The 17,897-nt window shown below is 49.1% G+C and overlaps 1 protein-coding gene across 9 annotated transcripts in view; it reads right to left on the bottom strand.

Moving 5' to 3' along the window:
- DIP2A (disco interacting protein 2 homolog A) overlaps nucleotides 1-17,897 on the bottom strand; it is a 113,959-nt gene that overhangs the window by 34,676 nt on the left and 61,386 nt on the right. For 8 of the 9 annotated variants that reach the window (XM_025293290.2, XM_025293272.2, XM_025293277.2 and 5 more), the window contains 6 exons: nucleotides 17,389-17,508; nucleotides 16,341-16,455; nucleotides 14,966-15,105; nucleotides 2,253-2,389; nucleotides 1,832-1,912; nucleotides 1,274-1,401 (listed from right to left, as the gene is read on the bottom strand). In XM_025293290.2, the coding sequence (XP_025149075.1) occupies nucleotides 1,274-1,401; nucleotides 1,832-1,912; nucleotides 2,253-2,389; nucleotides 14,966-15,105; nucleotides 16,341-16,455; nucleotides 17,389-17,508 (721 nt within the window). The remainder of the gene's footprint in view (nucleotides 1-1,273; nucleotides 1,402-1,831; nucleotides 1,913-2,252; nucleotides 2,390-14,965; nucleotides 15,106-16,340; nucleotides 16,456-17,388; nucleotides 17,509-17,897) is intronic. The other variant, XR_003111500.2, reaches the window with a different exon arrangement.

Genomic DNA, 17,897 nt, shown 5'->3' with positions numbered 1-17,897 from the left:
TCTTCTTCTGGCTTTCCAGCTTATCAGCTCCCTCCCCGGCCGCCTCTGCCCCATATTTATTCCACCTACTGAAAAACTGCTCTGTTGTGGTGCCTTGACCTCACATTGCAAGAGTTCCTGCAGGTATCCGCCCAGGGCTCAGCTCCTCTATGGTGAAGGCAGATAGGTTACCTTTCCAGCCACAGACACATCCACCCCACAGCCCAGTCAGCCACCGGGCCAGCATCACCTCCAGGTGTCATCAGGTATCATTGGCCACGCCAGACAGTCTCCCTGACATACCAGGAGCACATGGGGGCTACCTAGTGTCCCCTCCGTGGACACCTATGCTAACAGGGCCTCCAATTTCTGTGTGTGCCCCGTGCCCCAGCTCTAGGATGCACACACCCACCAGTTCCACCTGCCCAGCTGGCTTCCCCCAGGTGGTCAGTCACCCATGGCCATCACCCCAACCTGGACAAGGGTCGGCAGCCATGCTGACCCCTCACTGGCAGAAGTCCCTGATGATTTTTTTAAGGTATAATGGACATGAGTTTGAGCAAACTCTCAGAAATAGTGAAGGACAGGGAAGCCTGGCATGCTGCAGCCCATGGGGTCACGAAGAGATGGACACAACTGAGTGACTGAACAACAACAACATATTCACAGGAAGGCTCTGGCCAGGCTCACAGGCACCCCTGTTTGAGTAACAGAAGCACTCCCATGAGAAGAATAAAATGAAATAGGTGGCTGAGTGGGCCAACCAGGAATGGAACCCCTCCCCTAGGACAAAGAGCCCTGAGCTGGACAGGCCAGACAGGGCCCTTCCTCCCCATCCCAGCCATCTGGGGCCCTGACCGGCTGGGCCCCCTTATCTGCTCTCTGGATGAGAACCTGTGAAGCGCCTGCCTGACACATGCAGGAGAGGTAAACTGACTTGACCTCAGGAAAGCAAGGCCCCTGGTAGCTCTCAGGAAAAGGCCTCCATTCCGGCCTGCATCCCTGAGGTTCTGCCGTCAGGCACGCAGCTCCTGGGTGGTGCTGGCCCAGTCTCCGTGCCCAGGCCTTGGTCTGGGTCTCACCCTCAAGAAATCGTGAACTCTGTAGATGGTGAGGACTCTGACTCAGGCATCCTCCTGCAAACATCGTCCTGTTCTTTGCGAAGTTCTCCCATGTACAGGAATTATTAGGTTTTGCGTATTCACAGCACTGGGCTCTCCTTCCAATGTGGGGACTTCTTGAGGGTTAAGTGGAGAAGGAACCTAAAGGTGAGGCAAGGGGACCCGCGCATCACCTGCCTCTGTAGACAAACTTCATGGGCTCCACGGCCAGCGCAGTGGCCACCACGTCATCCGCGTTGTGTCTACGAAATCCCACCACCATCAGCCCGTCCAGCTTGCCCACGACGAAGACCAGGTCATCCTGAAGGCAAGGACGCTGGTTGGGCAGAGGACACACAGCAGGCCCCGTGGCTCAGGGCCTGAGACAGAGACCCGACAGCCCACAGACCAGGTAACTCACAGACAGGCCCTGCAGGCCCCCTGCCCACGGTGACAGGAAACACAGGTGGGCTGACCCGGGGTGAAGGGGCCCTAAGCCTGGTGTGCCGGAGTGGGGATGAGGGGGCGTCCAGAGCAGGCATCAGTGCAGGGAAGGTCAGAGGTGGGCACACAGTGAGGGTCAAGCCTGTAAAGCACTCAAGGCTAGGGACAGGGAGCCCCAGCATGACAGCACTGGTGGCTGGGCAGGATGGGACTCCGTCATGGGGCCTGCGCACTGTGGACATTGAACAGACCCCTCCCCAGCTCTGAGCCTGGCTGGTGGCCCGGGTTTGGCAGCAGGACACACTCACAGGCCCGATGAAGCCCAGAAGCCCCGTCCTGGTGAAAGGTCGGTCGGAGACAGGTGCGCCCCCAGCGGTGACCGGGACAGTCTGCACAGAACGCAGAGGACAACAGTCCTAGAAGGGCTATCACCACATCTCCCGGGAGGGGATGAGGCTCCCCACCCAACCCCACCCCACCCTGAGGTCAGAGGCCCTACTGGCTGGCGTGACCTCCATCAGGCTCTTGCCAGCATGGCCTCCAGGGCCCAGGCTTCCCCTCCCACCCCTGTGAAGGCACTGAATTCTCCTGAGGATCCAACGGCTCCAGACCCAAGGCCAGCTTCCCCAGGCCACCCAGGGTCCATCAGGGCTGTAGGCACCCTGAGGAAGGCCACACTCCTGCATGCCTCACCCACCCTCCCGCCACTGCTGTGGGACCCGCAGGGACCTCAAAGACGTTTTTGGTGATCCCAAGCAGCCCATAGTACGCTGTTGCCGTCGCACTGGAGTCCACACAGATCTCTCCAACTTCATCAGTTTTGCAGAGATGAGGGGTGCCCTCCACCTTCACAACACACACGTTGGCTGAAGAGAGAAAACAACCCTGGAGACCATGCACACAGACACTGAGGTGGACCATCCAGACACCTGTGTGAACAGCGCCTGCAGGGTGGACACCAACAGTCGTGCTCCCGCGGCAGAGACCCACACCCCCCTGGCCACGAGCCTGCGTGGTCTGTATGTGGTTTGTGCAGGTGACAGAAACTGCTCCCAGTGACATGGGCTCCGTGGTCACCCTGCACTGCCCTCCTGAGCCCTGTGAGATGGGAGATGCTACTGCATGCCTCTGTCTTTGAGGCTGGCTCACACTCCAGGCCTGACGACCCCACCCCAGTGCAGGTCCCTCTTGCGGCCCCTCCCACAGCCCAGTGACCCCCTGCTGTCTTCGCCAAGCAGCACCCCCACCAACATGGCCACCTGCGGCCCAGCCCTCAGCTCTGGGGACCTTGCCTGTCTGGCTCCTGCAGCCCCGGTTACCAGCCTGGCCACAGTGCAGACGTCCAGAAAGGCCTTGATTAGAGTGACATGCACACCAGAATATGCAGCATCCCCTGAATGGAACTCAGTCGCTCAGGCAAGAACCAAACACCCACAGTACTGGGCGAAGTCCAGCCTTCACCTCTGCCAGAGGATTCCCTGATTGATTCTCATCTCTAGGACGAGTGAGGAAGACACGCAAGGAAGACGGTCCAGGGGATGGGGGCGGACCCTGGGTCAGTCTCTTCTCTTGGTTCACAGATCAGGTCATGGCCATCAGAGGGGCAGGGAGCAAGGGCGGTGCTGCCGCCTGGCCTGCCCCCTAGATACACACACTTGCACACAGTCCAACCTCCCTCCCACAGAGACCCTCCCACGTCACGACCAGACAAAAAGGCACAAACCCTGCATGTCCTGGGGACAAAACCCTGGGCCTGACTCAGGGGAGGACTGTGCACCTGACTCAGAGCGGCACCCGTCCTGTCGATACACACACCTGGGGGAGCATGCACACACGCACGCACACACACACACACACACCCTGTGCAGCAAGAACACACGTGCACACACACGGAGGGGGGCACACACACATACACACACCTGGTGGAGCACATACACACATACACCTGGGGGAGCATGCATGCACACACACCACACTCTCTCAGGGCAAAAAGCACATGCACACACCTGGGGGGGCATGTGTCCACATGCGTGCACACACACACACACACACCCAGGGCAGCAAGCACACACACGCACACGGCAGGGGGGCCCCACACGCATGTGCGCGCACACACACACCCCTGGGGGAGCACACACACATACCCATGGCAGAAAGCACACGCATATACCTGGGGGGCACATATCTGCACACATGTGTGCACGCACACACACAGGGGGCACACGCACACAAATACATATACCATGGGCAGCACACATGTGTGCACACACACTTGGGGAGCACCATGTCTGCACATGTGCACACATGCACACAAAGTGGGAGCACACACACACACACAGAGCAGTAAAAACATGCACACCCACACATGTGCACACACACACACACACACACACAGGGGACAGAGCATGAAGACACACACACACTCAAACCCAGGGCAGCACATGTGCACGCGTGTACACACACACTTGTGACAGCACATGTGTGCACGCACACACACCAGGGGTGGCACAGGTGCACGCATGCACACACACACACCCCTAAGGGGACCACGTACACATCTGGGGCAGCACATGTGCATGCACACACACACACACACACACCTGGGGTGGCACATGTGCACCCAGGGTGGGCACATGTGTGTACACATATACGCACACCCAGGGCAGAACATAAACACCCAGGACCATGTGCACACATACAGACTCTGGTCCAAGTTTAAGAATAAAATGAGCCCCACTATGAAAGTCCTTACACTTTCAATCAGAAGAATCATCTCTTTTAGTATGTCATCAATCTTTTAAAAAATTCCTGTGTTCACCTCATAAAAGCTAAGAATCACTAAGACCTTGTTTTTACTCCATAAGATGTTTATCCTTGAGTCCCTGGTTCTGCAGAACTTGTGTCATTGTTCAGTCACTAAGTCATGTCTGACTCTTTGTGACCCCATGGACTGCAGCATGCCAGGCTTCCCTGTGCTTCATTATCTCCCAGAGTTTGCTCAAACTCATGTCCATTGAGTCAGTGATGCCATCCAACCACCTCATCCTCTGTCTCCCCTTCTCCATCTGCTCTCAATCTTTCCCAGCATCAAGGGTTTTTCCAATGAGTCAGCTCTTTGCATGAGGGGGCAAAGTATTGGAGCTTCAGCATCAGTCCTTCCAATGAATATTCAGGACTGATTTCCTTTAGGATGGACTGGTTGGATCTCCTTGCAGTCCAAGGGACTCTCAAGAGTCTTCTCCAACACCATAGTTCAAAAGCATCAATTCTTCGGCGTGCAGCTTTCTTTATGGTCCAACTATCATACCCTTACATGACTACTGGAAAAACCACAGCTTTGACTAGACGGACATTTGTTGGCAAAGCGATGTCTCTGCTTTGTCTAGGTTTGTTTAGGTTTGTTATACATTTTCTTCCAAGCAGCAAGCATCTTTTAATTTCATGGCTGCAGTCACTGTCCACAGTGATTTGAGAGCCCAAGAAAATAAAGTCTGGCACTGTTTCCGTTGTTTCCCCATCTCTTTGCCATGAAGTGATGGGACCAGATGCCATGATCTTCATTTTCTGAATGTTGAGTTTTAAGCCAGCTTTTTCACTCTCCTCTTTCATCGAGAGGCTCTTTAGTTCTTCTTCACTTTCTGCCGTAAGGGTGGTGTCATCTGCATATCTGAGATTATTGATATTTCTCTCAACAATCTTGATTCCAGCCTGAGCTTTATCTAGCCTGGAATTTCACATTATGTACTCTGAATGTAAGTTAAATATGCAGGGTGACAATATACAGCCTTGACATACTCCTTTCCCAATTTGGAACCAGTCCATTGTTCCATGCCCAGTTTTAACTGTTGCTTCTTGTCCTGCATACAGATTTCTCCGGAGACAGATAAGGTGATCTGGTTTTCCCATGTCTTTGAGAATTTTCCACGGTTTGTTGTGATCCACATAGTCAAAGGTTTTAGCATAGTCAATGAAGCAGAAGTAGATGTTCTTCCGGAATTCCCTTGCTTTTTATATGATCCAGTGGATGTTGGCAATTTGATCTCTGGTTCCTCTGCCTTTTCTAAATCCAGCTTGCACATCTGGAAGTTCTCAGTTCAGGTTCTGTTGAAGCCTAGCTTGAAGAATTTTGAGCATTACCTTGCTAGCATGTGAAATGAGTGCAATTTTGCAGTAGTTAGAACATTCTTTGGCATTTCCCTTCTTTGGGATTGGAATGAAAACTGGCCTTTTCCAGTCCTGTGGCCAATCCTGAGTTCTCCAAATTTGCTAGCATGCTGAGTGCAGCACTTTAACAGCATCATCTTTTAGGATTTGCTCATCTGCAGAACTGATGAGTCCTTGATTGGGGTAGACATATATATGCAAAGGAAAAAAGACAACTCACGTCTCTAAAACAGTAGAACTCGAAACAAATCTATTAAGTTGGTGCAAAAGATCAGTTCTGCACTGTTGAATTTTGCCTTTTGATATTGGAATAGTCTTAAATATATGTGGTTGTTATACACCATTTTAATGCACATTTTTTTTTGCTAAGAAATTATGTTAGACAAAAAAATTCAAGTGCTTTTTTTTAATTCAAGTTCAAAACAGGTCGTAAAACAGAGGAGACAACTCGCAACATCAACAACGCATTTGGCCCAGGAACTGCTAACAAATGCACAATGCAGTGTTGGTTCAGGAAGTTTTGCAAAGGAGACAAGAGCCTTGAGGATGAGGATTGTGGTGGCCAGCCACTGTAAGTTAGCAATGACCAACTGAGAGGATCATTGAAGCTGGTCCTCTTACAACTACACAAGAAGTTGCCAAAGAACTCAACATCAACCATTCTATGGTTGTTCAGCACTTGAAGCAAAGTGGAAAGGTGAAAAAGCTTGTAAGTGGGTGCCTCATGAGCTAACTGCAAATCAAATAAAATCATCATTTTGAAGTGTCATCTTCTCTTATTCTACACAATAACAACGAACAAATTGGACTGTGACATAAGACAAAAAATGGATTTTATATGATAACCAGCAACAATCAGCTCTGTGGTTGGACCAAGAAGAAGCCTCAAAGCACTTTCCAAAGCCAAACTTGCACCAAAAAATTGTCACGGTCACTGGTGGTCTGCTGCCGGTCTGACCCACTGCGGCTTTCTGAATCCTGGTGAAACCATTACACCTGAGAGGCATGCTCAGCAAATCAATGAGATATACTAAAAACTGCAATGCCTTCAGCTGGCATTGGTCAACAGAATGACCTCAATTCTTCTCCATGACAATGCCCAACTGCATGCTGCACAATCAATGCTTCAAAAGTTGAATGAAATCAGGCCACAAAGTTTTGTCTCATCTGCCATATTCATCTGACTTCTCCCCCACTGACTACCACTTCTTCAAGCATTTCGACAAACTTTTGCAGGAAAAATGCTACCACAACCAGCAGGATGCAGAAAATGCTTTCCAAGAGTTCATCAAATCCCTAAGCACAGATTTCCTTTATGCTACAGGAATAAACAAATTTATTCCTCACTGGCAAAATTGTGCTGACTCCCTAAGATGGCAGAGGAATAGGACAGGGAGACCACTCTCTCCCCCACAAATTCATCAAAAGATCATTTGAATGCTGAGCAAACTCCACAAAACAACTTCTGAACACTGGCAGAGGACACCAGGCACCCAGAAAGGCAGCCCATTGTCTTCGAAAGGAGGTAGGACAAAATATAAAAGATAAAAAGAGAGACAAAAGAGTTAGGGACGGAGACCCATCACAGGGAGGGAGTCATGAAAGAGGAGAAATTTCCAAACACCAGGAAACCCTCTCACTGGCGGGTCTGTGGGGAGTTTTGGAATCTCAGAGGGCAACATAACCAGGAGGAAAAATAAATAAATAAATAAATAAAACCCACAGATAACGTGCTTAATTGCAGCTCCCACCGGAGAAGTAGCGCAGATGCTCACGTACACCACTAGCAAGTGGGGGCAGAACAGGGGGGCATGGGTTGCATGCTTAGGGTAAGGACAGGGCCTGAATGTCCTGAGGACAATCTGAGGGAGCTAACATGAGATAGCAACCCAAACTGTGGGATAGCCAGGGAGAGAGAGAAAAAAAAAGAGAGAGAGAGAGAACATTCCCACAAAAAGCTCTAACCTAAGGCACCGCCAGGTCTGCTCACAGAACAAAGGACTGAGCAAATACCAGAGGAGAGCTAGCTGGCTGCGGACTGGCCCATCCCCTGCTACAGACAGGGAGGCAGGCAGGCGACAGCCACAGCCGGAAAGGGGCAATCTTGGCCCCAGGGACAGCATCCTTTACCAAACTGCGAGCAGGCTCCCAGGCGCTAAGTCTTCCTGGGATCCTGGACAGTTGACATCTGCTGGAAGGGTCGCAGCCAGAGATCAGCTCCCCAGAGGAGACACACGGCACACCTGAGATAGCACTTCCGCTGTGCACCCAGGAAACCAAGCGGCTGGGACTGGGGAGGTGATAAGACACATCGCCTCACCTGGGGAGAGTGCACTCACCAAACACCTGGTCACCTGAGCTGCTCGGACCTGGGAAGGGCACAAAACGCAGGCCCATCCGAGTCTGCGCCTTTGTGGAGTACCTGAGGAACCTGAACCTGAGTGGCTTAGACCTGGGAAGGGCACACAACCCAGGCCTGCTTTAGAGAGTTGCAGAGCAACCTGGAGCCTGAGCAGTGTAGACTGGGAAAGCACACACGCAGTGAGTGGGGCAAACCCAGTGTGGCCGAGACACTGTGAGCACTCCCCACGCACGCCAGTGATATTTGTTTGCAGTGCTCCTGCCTCCCCACAGCACGACTGAACAAGTGAGCCTAAGTAAGTGACCATCTTTGCCCCCTTGTGTCAAGGCAGAAATTAGACACTGAAGAGACTTGCAAACAGAAGAAGCCAAAAGAAACAGAGGGAACCGCTTTGGAAGTGACAGGTGCAACAGATTAAAACCCTGTAGTTAGCACCAACTACAGTGGAAAGGGCCTATAGACCTTGAGAAGTATAAGCTGGAACAAGAAATTATCTGAAACTGAACTGACCCCACACTGCCCTCAACAGCTCCAGAGAAATTCCTAGATATATTTCTACTATTCTCATTTTTTAAATTTAAAAAAATTTTAAGTCCTTTATTACCCCCTTTAATTTTCATTTTTATAAACTACTATTACCTTGAAAAAAAAGACCCTATTTTTAAAGCAAATTTCATACATGTTTTTTTAATTTTTCTGATTGTGTTTTGTTTTTTTAATATTGTATTTTTGAAAGTCTAACATCTACTCTAGATTTTTAATCTTTGCTTTTTGGTATTTGTTATCAATTCTGTACCTTTAAGAATCCAATCTTCAGTACCCATTTTTACTTACAAGTGTGATTACTGGCTTGATTGCCCTCTCCCCCTTTGACTCTCCTTTTTCTCCCCTAGGTCACTTCTATCTTCTCCCTCCCCCTTCTCTTCTCTACCCAACTCTGTGAATCTCTTTGGGTATTTTGGGCTGTGGAGAACACAGGAAACAGATTACTGGCTAGATCTGTCTCTCTTCTTTTGACCCACCCCGCTTCTTCTCCTGGTCACCTCTATCTCCTTCCTCCCTCTTCTCTTCTCTATGTAACTCCGTGAACCTCCCTGGGTATTCCAGGCTGTGGAGAGCACATAGGGAAGTGATTACTGGCTAGATTGCTCTCCCCCCTTTTGATTTCCCCTCTTCTCCTGGTCACCTCTATCTCCCTCCCTCCTCTTCTCTTCTCCATGTAACTCTGTGAACTTCTCAGGGTGTCCCTCACTGTGGAGAATCTTTTCTCCATTAACCTAGATGTTTTATCATAGGTGTTGTATGGATAGAGCAGTCTTGAGGCTACTGTAAGAATAAGACTGAAAACCACGGGCAGGAGGCTTAAGTCCAAATCCTGAGAACACCAGAAAACTCCTGACTCCAGGGAACATTAATCGATAAGAGCTCATCCAAAAGCCTCCATACCTACACTGAAACCAATCTCTACCTAAGAGCCAACAAGTTCCAGAACAAGACATACCATGCAAATTCTCCAGCAACACAGGAACATAGCCCTGAGCTTTTATATACAGCCTGCCCAAAGTCACACCAAACCCAGAGACACCTCAAAACTCACTACTGGACACTTCACTGGGCTCCAGAGAGAAGAGATCCAGCTCTACCCACCAGAACACCAATGCAAGCTTCCCTAACCAGGAAACCTTGAAAAGCCACTTGTCCAACCCCACTCACATGGAGGAACCTCCACAATAAAGAGGAACCACAAACTGCCAAAATACAGAAAGGCCACCCCAAACACAGCAATCTAAACAAGATGAAAAGGCAGAGAAATACTCAGCAGGTATAGGAACATGATAAATACCCACCAAACCAAACAAAAGAGGAGATAGGGAGTCTAAATGAAAAAGAATTCAGAATAATGATAGTAAAAATGATCCAAAATCTTGAAAACAAGATGGAGTTACAGATAAATAACCTGGAGACAAGGATTGAGAAGATGAAAGAAATGTTTAACAAGAACCTAGAAGAAATAAAAAAGAGTCAATCAATAATGAATAATGCAATAAATGAGATCAAAAGCACTCTGGAGGAAACCAACAGTAGAATAACGTAGGCAGAAGATAGGATAAGTGAGGTGGAAGATAGAATGGTGGACATAAATGAAGCAGAGAGGAAAAAAGAATTAAAAGAAATGAGGACAACCTCAGAGACCTCTGGGACAATGTCAAACACCCCAACATTCGAATCATAGGAGTCCCAGAAGAAGAAGACAAAAAGAAAGGCCATGAGAAAATACTTGAGATAATAGTTGAAAACTTCCATTTTAATGGGGAAGGAAATAGCCACCCAGGTCCAAGAAACCTAGACAGCCCCAAACAGGATAAACCCAATGTGAAACACCCCAAGACACATACTAATGAAATTAACAAAGACCAAACACAAAGAACAAATATTAAAAGCAGCAAGGGAAAAACAACAAATAACACACAAGGGGATTCCCATAAGGATAACAGCTAATCTTTCAATAGAAAGTTTTCAGGCCAGAAGGGAATGGCAGGACAGACTTAAAATGATGAAACAGAAAAACCTACAACCCAGATTACTGTACCCGGCAAGGATCTCATTCAGATATGCAGGAGAAATCAAAAGCTTTACAGACAAGCAAAAGCTGAGAGAATTCAGCACCAACAAACCAGCTCTTCAACAAATGCTAAAGGATCTTCTCTAGACAGGAAACACAGAAAAGGTGTATAAACTCGAACCCAAAGCAACAAAGTAAATGACAACACGATCATACTTATCAATAATTACCTTAAATGTAAATGGGTTGAATGCCCCAACCAAAAGACCAAGACTGGCTGAATGGATACAAAAACAAGACCCCTATATATGCTGTCTACAAGAGACCCACCTCAAAACAAGGGACACATACAGACTGAAAGTGAAGGGCTGGAAAAAGATATTTCACGCAAATAGAGACCAAAAGAAAGCAGGAGTAGCAATACTCATATCAGATAAAATAGACTTTCAAAGAAAGGCCATGAAAAGAAACAAAGAAGGACACTACATAATGATCAAAGGATCAATCCAAGTAGAAGATATAACCATTATAAATATATATGCACCCAACATAGCACCGCAATATGTAAGACAAATGCTAACAAGTATGAAAGGGGAAATTAACAGTAACACAATAACAGTGGGAGACTTTAATACCCCACTCACACCTATGGATAGATCAACTAAACAGAAAATTAAAAAGGAAACACAAACTTTAAATGATACAATGGACTAGTTAGACATAATTGATATCTATAGGACATTTCACCCCAAAACAATGAATTTCACCTTTTTCTCAAGTGCACACGGAACCTTCTCCATGATGGACCACACCCTGGGTCATAAATGTAGCCTTGGTAAATTCAAAAAAATTGAAATCATTCCAAGCGTCTTTTCTGATTACAATGCGGTAAGATTAGATGTCAACTACAAGCAAAAAAAACTATCAAAAATACCAACATATGGAGGCTGAACAACACACTTCTGAATAACCAACAAATCACAGAAGAAATCAAAAAAGAAATCAAAATATGCATAGAAATGAATGAAAATGAAAACACAACAACCCAAAAGCTACAGGACTCAGTAAAAGCAGTGCTAAGGGGAAGGTTCACAGCAATACAAGTTTACCTCAAGAAACAAGAGAAAAGTCAAATAAGTAACCTAACTCTACACATAAAGCAACTAGAAAAGGGAGAAATGAAGAACCCAGGGTTAGTAGAAGGAAAGAAATCTTAAAAATTAGGGCAGAAATAAATGCAAAAGAAACAAAAGAGACCATAGCCAAAATCAACAAAGCTAAAAGCTGGTTCTTTGAGAAGATAAATAAAATAGACAAACCATTAGCCAGACTCATGAAGAAACAAAGGGAGAAGAATCAAATCAACAAAATTAGAAATGAAAATGGAGAAATCACAACATACCACACAGAAACAAAGGATTATAAGAGACTACTATCAGCAACTAGATGCCAATAAAATGGACAACTTGGAAGAAACGGACAAATTCTCAGAAAAGTATAACTTTCCAAAACTGAACCAGGAAGAAAGAGAAAATCTTAACAGTCCCATCGCAAGCATGGAAATCGAAACTGTAATCAGAAATCTTCCAGCAAACAAAAACCCAGGACCAGATGGCTTCACAGCTGAATTCTACCAAAAATTTAAAGAAGAGCTAACACTATCCTACTCAAACTCTTCCAGAAAACTGCAGAGGAAGGTAAACTTCCAAACTCATTCTATGAGGCCACTATCACCCTAATACCAAAACCAGACAAAGATACCACACAAAAAAAGAAAACCACAGGCCAATATCACTGATGAACACAGATGCAAAAATCCTTAACAAAATTCTAGCAAACAGAATCCAACAACATATTAAAAAGATCATACACCATGATCAAGTGGGCTTTATCCCAGGGATGCAAGGATTCTTTAATATCCACAAATCAATCAATGAGATATACCACATTAACAAATTGAAAGATAAAAACCATTTGATTATCTCAACAGATGCAGAGAAAGCCTGTGACAAAATTCAACATCCATTTATGATAAAAACCCTCCAGAAAGCAGGCATAGAAGGAACATACCTCAACATAATAAAAGCCATATATGATAAACCCACAGCAAACATTATGCTCAGTGGTGAAAAATTGAAAGCATTTCCCCTAAAGTCAGGAACAAGACAAGGGTGGCCACTCTCACCACTACTATTCAACATAGTTTTGGAAGTTTTGGCCACAGCAATCAGAGAAGAAAAAGAAATAAAAAGAATCCAGATTGGAAAAGAAGAAGTAAAACTCTCACTGTTTGCAAATGACATGATCATCTACATAGAAAACCCCAAAGACTCCACCAGAAAATTATTAGAGCTAATCAATGAATATAGTAAAGTTGCCAGATATAAATCCACATTCCTATACACTAACAGTGAGCAAACAGAGAAATTAAGGAAACAATTAAGGAAAAAAAAATAAATGACCCCCCCAAAAAATGGGCCAAAGATCTAAACAGACATTTCTCCAAAGAAGATGTACAGATGGCTAACAAACACATGAAAAGATGCTCAACAGCACTCATGATCAGAGAAATGCAAATCCAAACCACAGTGAGGTACTACCTCACACTGGTCAGAATGGCTGCTATCAAAAAGTCTACAAACAATAAATGCTGGAGAGGGTGTGGAGAAAAGGGAACCCTTTAACACTGTCGGTGGGAATGCAAACTGGTACAGCCACTATGGAGAACAGTGTGGATATTCCTTAAAAAACTGGAAATAGAACTGCCATATGACCCAGTAATCCCACTGCTGGGCATATACACCAAGGAAACCAGAAGTGAGAGAGATACATGTACCCCAATGTTCATCGCAGCTCTATTTACAATAGCCAGGATATAGAAGCAACCTAGATGTCCATCGGCACACGAATGGATAAGAAAGCTGTGGTACATATACACAATGGAATATTACTCAGCCATTAAAAAGAATGCATTTGAATCAGTTCTACTGAGGTGGATGAAACCGGAGCCTATTATACAGAGTGAAGTAAGTCAGAAAGAAAAACACCAATATAGTATACTATCGCATATATATGGAATTTAGAAAGATGGTAACAATGGCCCTATATGCGAGACAGCAAAAGAGACACAGATGTATACAACAGTCTTTTGGAGTCTGTGGGAGAGGGCAAGGGTGGGATGATTTGAGAGAATAGTATTGAAACATGTATATTATCATATGTGAAACAGATCGCCAGTCCAGGTTTGATGCATGAGACAGGGTGCTCAGGGCTGGTGCACTGGGATGACCCTGAGGGATGGGATGGGGAGAGAGGTGTGACGGGGGTTCAGGATGGGGAACACATGTACACCCATGGCTGATTCATGTAAATGTATGGCAAAAACCACTACAATATTGTAAAGTAATTAGCCTCCAATTAAAAAAATAATAATTAGTTAAAATTTAAAAAATGTGTTGACTGTAATAGTTCCTATTTTGATTAATAAAGATGTGTTTGAGCCTAGTTACAATGATCTAAAATTTACATCTGAAACCGCAATTATGTTTGCACCAATCTAATAAATGTCCATCCTTGTTCTATGTGCTGATCCCTAGCACCACCACCGGGCCAGATGCAACCATGTCCCTCCCTCTGGTGCCCAGCCTGTTCCAAGAGCCTACCAGAGGCAGAGCTGCAGACATGGTCCTGGGCCCAGGACTAGGGCGCATCATGACAGGGCCTGAGTGGAGATAGAAGCTGCTCTCCAGGGTCGCCAGAAGGGTGGGCACGGGCAGGAGGGGAGCTGGAACACCACGGGATAGCCATGGCAAGGGGCAGCCTTAGAGCACACGCAGGGCACCCCCTACTCACAAAGCCACTGGCCTTGGCTGGCTCTGCTCTAAATTCCCTGCTGTGACACTGCTGGAGGGGGGCCTCTGGGGAGACGGCGCCATCACCCTCCCCACTGCTGCCCCACCTGGGACTCGTGCACCCATCCAGGCCCGTGGCCTTCCTGGAGCCTTTAGGGTCCCGCTGCTGCTCACCTAACAGGCCCTCGGCAGGACCAAGACAACCCCATCATTGGTGCCTGCAGCTGAGGGCTTGAGGGCTGCAGGCCTCGCCAAGGGACAAGCATGTGACCGCCTGGTGCACGAGCTTCCAGTGGGGAGCTCTGTCACTACTCCCCAGCCCTGAGAGGACCAAGGTGGGGTCGTGGGGCAAACACACTGCCCTTGATACAAAGGGAGGCAAAAAACAGAAAACATGTTACAAACAAAAATCCCAAATCTGAAGCCTGGTATTTGTGTGCTCTGGAGTGCATCCGGCCACAGTACAAGACCCTTCCCCACTATGACCCCACTGTGCCCTCACCTCCAGGCATCACCTGGCCGACGTCCTGAACTGTGAGGACCGACAGCTTCTCCTCAGCATCCACTCTGATCACCCCGTGACTGAGTCCACTCATGGACAGCACAGCTCTTCTTGGAGGAGGGCCCCCCAGGTCAGGAGGCCTGGAAACAAAATTTATTAACTGACGAGGGGACAGCCCCCTGACAACAGGATGATGTGCAGCAAAGAGCCGGCTGGAGCCAGGCTGTGGGGATGCTGGCTGTGAGACCCCAGGGGCAGGCTGCATCCCCACAGGTCCGCATGACACCCCACCCCATGTGCTCCACAGCAGGGGACCAGGGGGCTGCGGGGACCATGCAATGATGCTGCATGCCTTCCAAGGAGGGCACAAAGGTGACTGCTTCCACCAGGCAGGTAGTACTGGGACAGTGCCCAGAGCCCCAGGCAGCAGGTAAGCAGAGTCCATGCTTCCTGGGAGCAAGCCCAGAGGACCCAGAGACCAGAGGAGGTGGCCTGGAGCCACGGCAGAACAGCAGGCTGCACAACCTATTCCAGCCAAAGGCCACTGAGCTGCAGCAGACTGCCTCAAAGAGGGGTCCCGACTCCCGACTGTGAGAAGCCAGGGGCAGTAAAGCGGCTGCTGCTGCAGTGCCAAGTTTGGGCCTGATTGGTTTCACAGCAGCAGGAGCTGGGAGGCTGAGAATCAAATGTCACGTCTCCTCCAGTAAGAAAAACCACTTTGCTGAGCGTAGAGGTCACCACAGAACAAAGGCATGAAGAACCCACTGTGGTCTGGGGAGGATAAAGGTGATGTTTTTAATGCTGATTCTTATCAACATGTTAAGATTTCTTACTACCATGGATAAATAAACAACATAATACAAGACTACAACTGAAACTCACTTTCTAACAACTAAGTTGAGAGTGCGAAATTAACAAAGTGCCCGCAAACGTGAGCACACTGCCCTCTACCTGAGGATGGTACTCAGGGGCATGGACAGCAGCCTTAGGTGAGCAGAGATGACTGGGCAGGAAGGTGACCCCGTTGGGCCCTGGGGAGTCACGTGGGTGAGCACAGAGCAGGAGGCTGTGTCTCTCAGGCCTCCCAACTCCATCAGAACAGGGCAAGTCCTGGGCTGGAATAATCCAGGGATGGTGGTCCAGGGAGCCACCATGGAACTGTGTCACAAATCAGGACAGCCAGGGAGGGACGTGTGGCCAACAGGGTGTGCAGATGTGGCAGTCGGGGCAGCCCCACTATGACATGAACATGACTGGAGACGGGCCCCAGACCAGGCACTGCTCAGTTTCTCTTGCTCAGGAACAAATCAACCAAATTTGCTCTCACAGGTAATTCAGCTGAACGAGGAAAAAGACAGAGCAAGTGATCAGCTACCTGCGGATGGCCACGGTGAGCGCCTCCGGTGAGCTGGCACAGGGGCAGATGACCTCTGGCCTCAGACCTCTGGCCTGGAAGACGTTGAGGAACGCATCACAGGAGGATATGGACCCTGAATGAGACAGAGTGGACACGAGAGCTGAGCGGAAGGCCGTCAGGCACCCAGTGTGGAAGATGCCTGGCGCCAGGCCCAAACACTGTACCCCTCAATCAACCTCAATCAACCTCAACCAACCCATCAGTCTCATGGTGGTGGGGGAGCTGTTTCCACAAAAAACAGGATGCGTTTTCAAATCGCTAGCAAATAAGAAGCTGACTCTCACCCCTGGCGTTGAGTCTGAGGTCTGATAGCCTCACCCACCTACTGGCAGCTGTGCCAAATGGGAGGTGACCCCGGCCACTCACAGAGCTGGAGTTGAACCTTCTGCAGCACACGGCCTGGCCCTGTGAGCACCCACTCCTGGATGCGCCCTGCAGCTGCAGTCTGCCAGTGGCTTCAACATGCCTCTCCCTGCAGGGGCAGCCCAGCCCTTCAACCCTGCCTCTCTGTCCACTTGCCCAGCCACTGTCTATGGTGGTGCTGCCTGCTCAGGGCCTAAGTCAGCACAGCCTTGCCCCCACCGGGACCAGGGCTGCACCCCGACCTGCAGCGTTCTGCCACAGGGAGGCTCAGGAAAGGAGGGAACCTGGCCATGGGTCCTTGCGTCCAGCAGAGGGCAAACAAGACAGTCCAGATAGCTCAGAGCATCAGGGAAGTGATGGGCACTCAGAGTGCTGGGATCTCGGATCTGTGGGACGGCCGGCCTGGGGAGGGGCTCCTGGTGGCTCAGCAGCTGCGCCAAGAGCGTGGTGGAGACGCAGAGGAGCCAGAGGCCTGTGGTGCTCTGGAGGCAGGACGAGGGGCTCAGGGGTGGGTGGAGGGAATAAGAGGCTTTGGAGTGCTAGAAGGTGGGATGCCCTCCCAACAGTCAGGTACCCAGGAGCCTAGGGTTGTCAGGGCCACACTATACAGGGGTTCTGGGGTTGGGGGGTGGGCGGTACTCACAGGGGTTTGCACCATCAGCTACGATCAGCAGACGCAGGGAGCTGAGGCTGACGTCCCTCTGACCTCGCTGAGCCAAGAGAGACCAATGCATGTCGCGGGACTTCACCAGTGCAGCTTGGGCTGCAGGGGAGCAGGATGTGCCTGCGTCACGGTCAGGCAGGCCCGCAGAGCAGGCCACGTGCTCCCCACAGCCCACTGGGTCACAGGCAGGCAGGCCCACAGAGCAGGCCACATGCTCCCCACAGCCCACTGGGTCACGGGCAGGCAGGCCCACAGAGCAGGCCACATGCTCCCCACAGCCCACTGGGTCACGGGCAGGCAGGCCCACAGAGTAGGCCACGTGCTCCCACAGCCCAGCCTCTGGGCTTCCCCCATCTGGCCTGCCTGGAAGGCAGCTCAGTGCAGGGGCCGTTCTGACTCTCTCCCTGCCCCCACCACACCTGCCTCTCGCTCTCCAGTTGCCCTTCCCCAGCTGCCCCTCTTTGGCTGCCCTTCTCTGGCTGTCCCTC

The sequence above is a fragment of the Bubalus bubalis genome, chromosome 1 (genome assembly GCF_019923935.1).
Source record: "Bubalus bubalis isolate 160015118507 breed Murrah chromosome 1, NDDB_SH_1, whole genome shotgun sequence".
Taxonomy (NCBI): Eukaryota; Metazoa; Chordata; class Mammalia; order Artiodactyla; family Bovidae; genus Bubalus; species Bubalus bubalis.
The sequence above is the reverse complement of the archived record's forward strand: the minus strand, read 5'-3'. Positions and strand labels throughout refer to the sequence as shown.